Below are 2,500 nucleotides of genomic sequence, written 5' to 3'. Positions count from 1 at the left end.
TCAAAAATGGCCCAGGCCAAGAATTGGCTCAGAGACCCTCAGGCACAGCCAGGTACATCATCACACCTGGGCAATGTTCTGTATGGAGTGCTAGTGTACTGTATACTGCACAGTTTAAACTGTGTACTATATTCTTTTCTTTTTTAATAATGGACACTTGTTACTAGATGTTGACTGATAGTGGATTTTTGCCGATATGATAACTAAGGTCTTGGAAAAGGCTGATAACCGATTAATCGGCCGGTAATTTTTTTTATTTTTATTGATTTATAGAATGATCAAAGATTTCTTAGTCTTTCCTTAATATGATGGACACAGACATTGAGGCTACAAGAGTCCAAAATGAATAAAATCCCAAAAGCAGTTTATTGTGCAACCAAAAACCCCAAAATAAGCAGAAAACATAAGACTTGGTGCAAGACAGTGGGGACTTTTATTTTGAAATGACACAGACTTGGCTCCATCACAATGCTCTATGTGTAAATATTTAACAAATTAAAGGAATGGTCCAGGTTCAATACTAGTTAACCTCAATCGACAGCATTTATTTCATAATGTTGATTACCACAAAAATTAATTTCGACTCGTTCCTTAAAAAAAGCAAAACTCTGTGTTCCAGTGAGGCACTTACAATGGAAGTCAATGGGGCCAATTTTTGGAGGGTTTAAAGGCAAAAATAAAAAGCACTTTTTTTGGCCCCTATTCACTTTCATCATATGTGACTCAATGTAACACAGATTTTAGAATTTTTTTAAAGGAGGGACAAGTTGAAATACATTTTTGGGGTAATCAACATTATGCCACAAAATGCTGTCTATTGAGCTTAACTTGTTTTGAACCCAGAACATTCCTTAAAGCTTTATATAGCCTATATATTCACCAGAATATATATATATATATATATATATATATATATATATATATATATATATATATATATATATATACTGTATATACACTGATCAGCCACAACATTAAAACCACTGACAGGTGAAGTGAATAACATTGATTATCTTGTTACAATGGCACCTGTCAAGGGGTGGGATATATTAGGCAGCAAGTGAACAGTCAGTTCTTGAATTTCATGTGTTGGAAGCAGGAAGAATGGACAACCATAAGGATCTGAGTGACTTGGACAAGGGCCAAATTGTGATGGCTAGACGACTGGGTCAGAGCATCTCCAAAACGGCAGGTCTTGTGGGGTGTTCCTGGTATGCAGTGGTTAGTACCTACCAAAAGTGGTCCAAGGAAGGACAACCGGTGAACCGGCGACAGGGTCATGGGCGCCCAAGGCTCACTGATGCACGTGGGGAGCGAAGGCTAGCCCGTCTGGTCCGATCCCACAGAAGAGCTACTGTTGCACAAATTACTGAAAAACGTAATGCTGGCCATGATAGAAAGGTGTCAGAACACACAGTGCATCACAGCTTGCGATGGGGCTGCATAGCCGCAGACGGGTCAGAGTGCCCATGTTGACCCCTGTCCACCGCCAAAAGTGCCTACAATGGGCACGTGAGCATCAGAACTGGGCCATGGAGCAATGGGAGAAGGTGGCCTGGTCTGATGAATCACGTTTTCTTTTAGATCATGTGGATGGCAGCAGGATGCACCATGGGAAAAAGGCAGGCCGGCGGAGGCAGTTTGATGCTCTGGGCTATGTTTTGCTGGGAAACCTCGGGTCCTGGCATTCATGTGGATGTTACTTTGACACGTACCACCTACCTAAAGATTGTTACAGACCACTAACACCCCTTCATGGCAACAGTATTCCCTGATGGCAATGGCCTCTTTCAGCAGGATAATGCGCCCTGCCACACAGCAAAAATTACTCAGGAATAGTTTGAGGAACATGACAAAGTGTTCAAGGTGTTGACTTGGCCTCCAAATTCCCCAGATCTCAATCCAATTGAGGACCAGCAAATCCAATCCATGGAGGCCCCACCTCGCAGCTTACAGGACTTGAAGGATCTGCTGCTAACATCTTGGTGCCAGATACAACAGGACACCTTCAGAGGTCTTGTAGAGTCCATGCCTCGACGGGTCAGAGATGTTTTGGCGGCACGAGGGGGACCTACACGATATTAGGCAGGTGGTTTTAATGTTGTGGCTGATCAGTGTGTGTGTGTGTGTGTATATATATATATATATATATATATATATATATATATATATAAAATCTCACCAGATGAGGTTTACTGATGAGTAAAAAAATGAGGAATTACAAAAAAATATCGGAAACTATTGCCGCAGATTTTTGCCGATATCTGATAGTTCCAAAAACCAACTATTGGCATAATTAATCGGGAATATTATGACACATTTCTGCTTTAATTTAGCAGACTGAAGCTATCAAACTTTTATTTTTATTTACTTTTACTATTTATTATATTTTTTTGTTTATTATATTATTAAATGTAATTTTATAACACTATACTTTGTGGTGTTGTAGCAACACATCTGTAATGAGGTTTCAAATACAGTTGCTGAAGGACTGACAGTA

At 40.0% G+C, this 2,500-nt stretch overlaps 1 protein-coding gene across 1 annotated transcript in view; it reads left to right on the top strand.

Moving 5' to 3' along the window:
• LOC127427056 (vinculin) overlaps positions 1–2,500 on the top strand; it is a 56,142-nt gene that overhangs the window by 35,928 nt on the left and 17,714 nt on the right. The window contains exon 7 of the mRNA XM_051674383.1: positions 1–52. This exon is cut by the window's left edge and continues 39 nt beyond it. Coding sequence (XP_051530343.1) covers positions 1–52 — 52 coding nt within the window. The remainder of the gene's footprint in view (positions 53–2,500) is intronic.

The sequence above is a fragment of the Myxocyprinus asiaticus genome, chromosome 36 (assembly GCF_019703515.2).
Source record: "Myxocyprinus asiaticus isolate MX2 ecotype Aquarium Trade chromosome 36, UBuf_Myxa_2, whole genome shotgun sequence".
Taxonomy (NCBI): domain Eukaryota; kingdom Metazoa; phylum Chordata; class Actinopteri; order Cypriniformes; family Catostomidae; genus Myxocyprinus; species Myxocyprinus asiaticus.
Note: the sequence above shows the minus strand (reverse complement) of the source record. Positions and strands in the feature narration are given on the sequence as shown.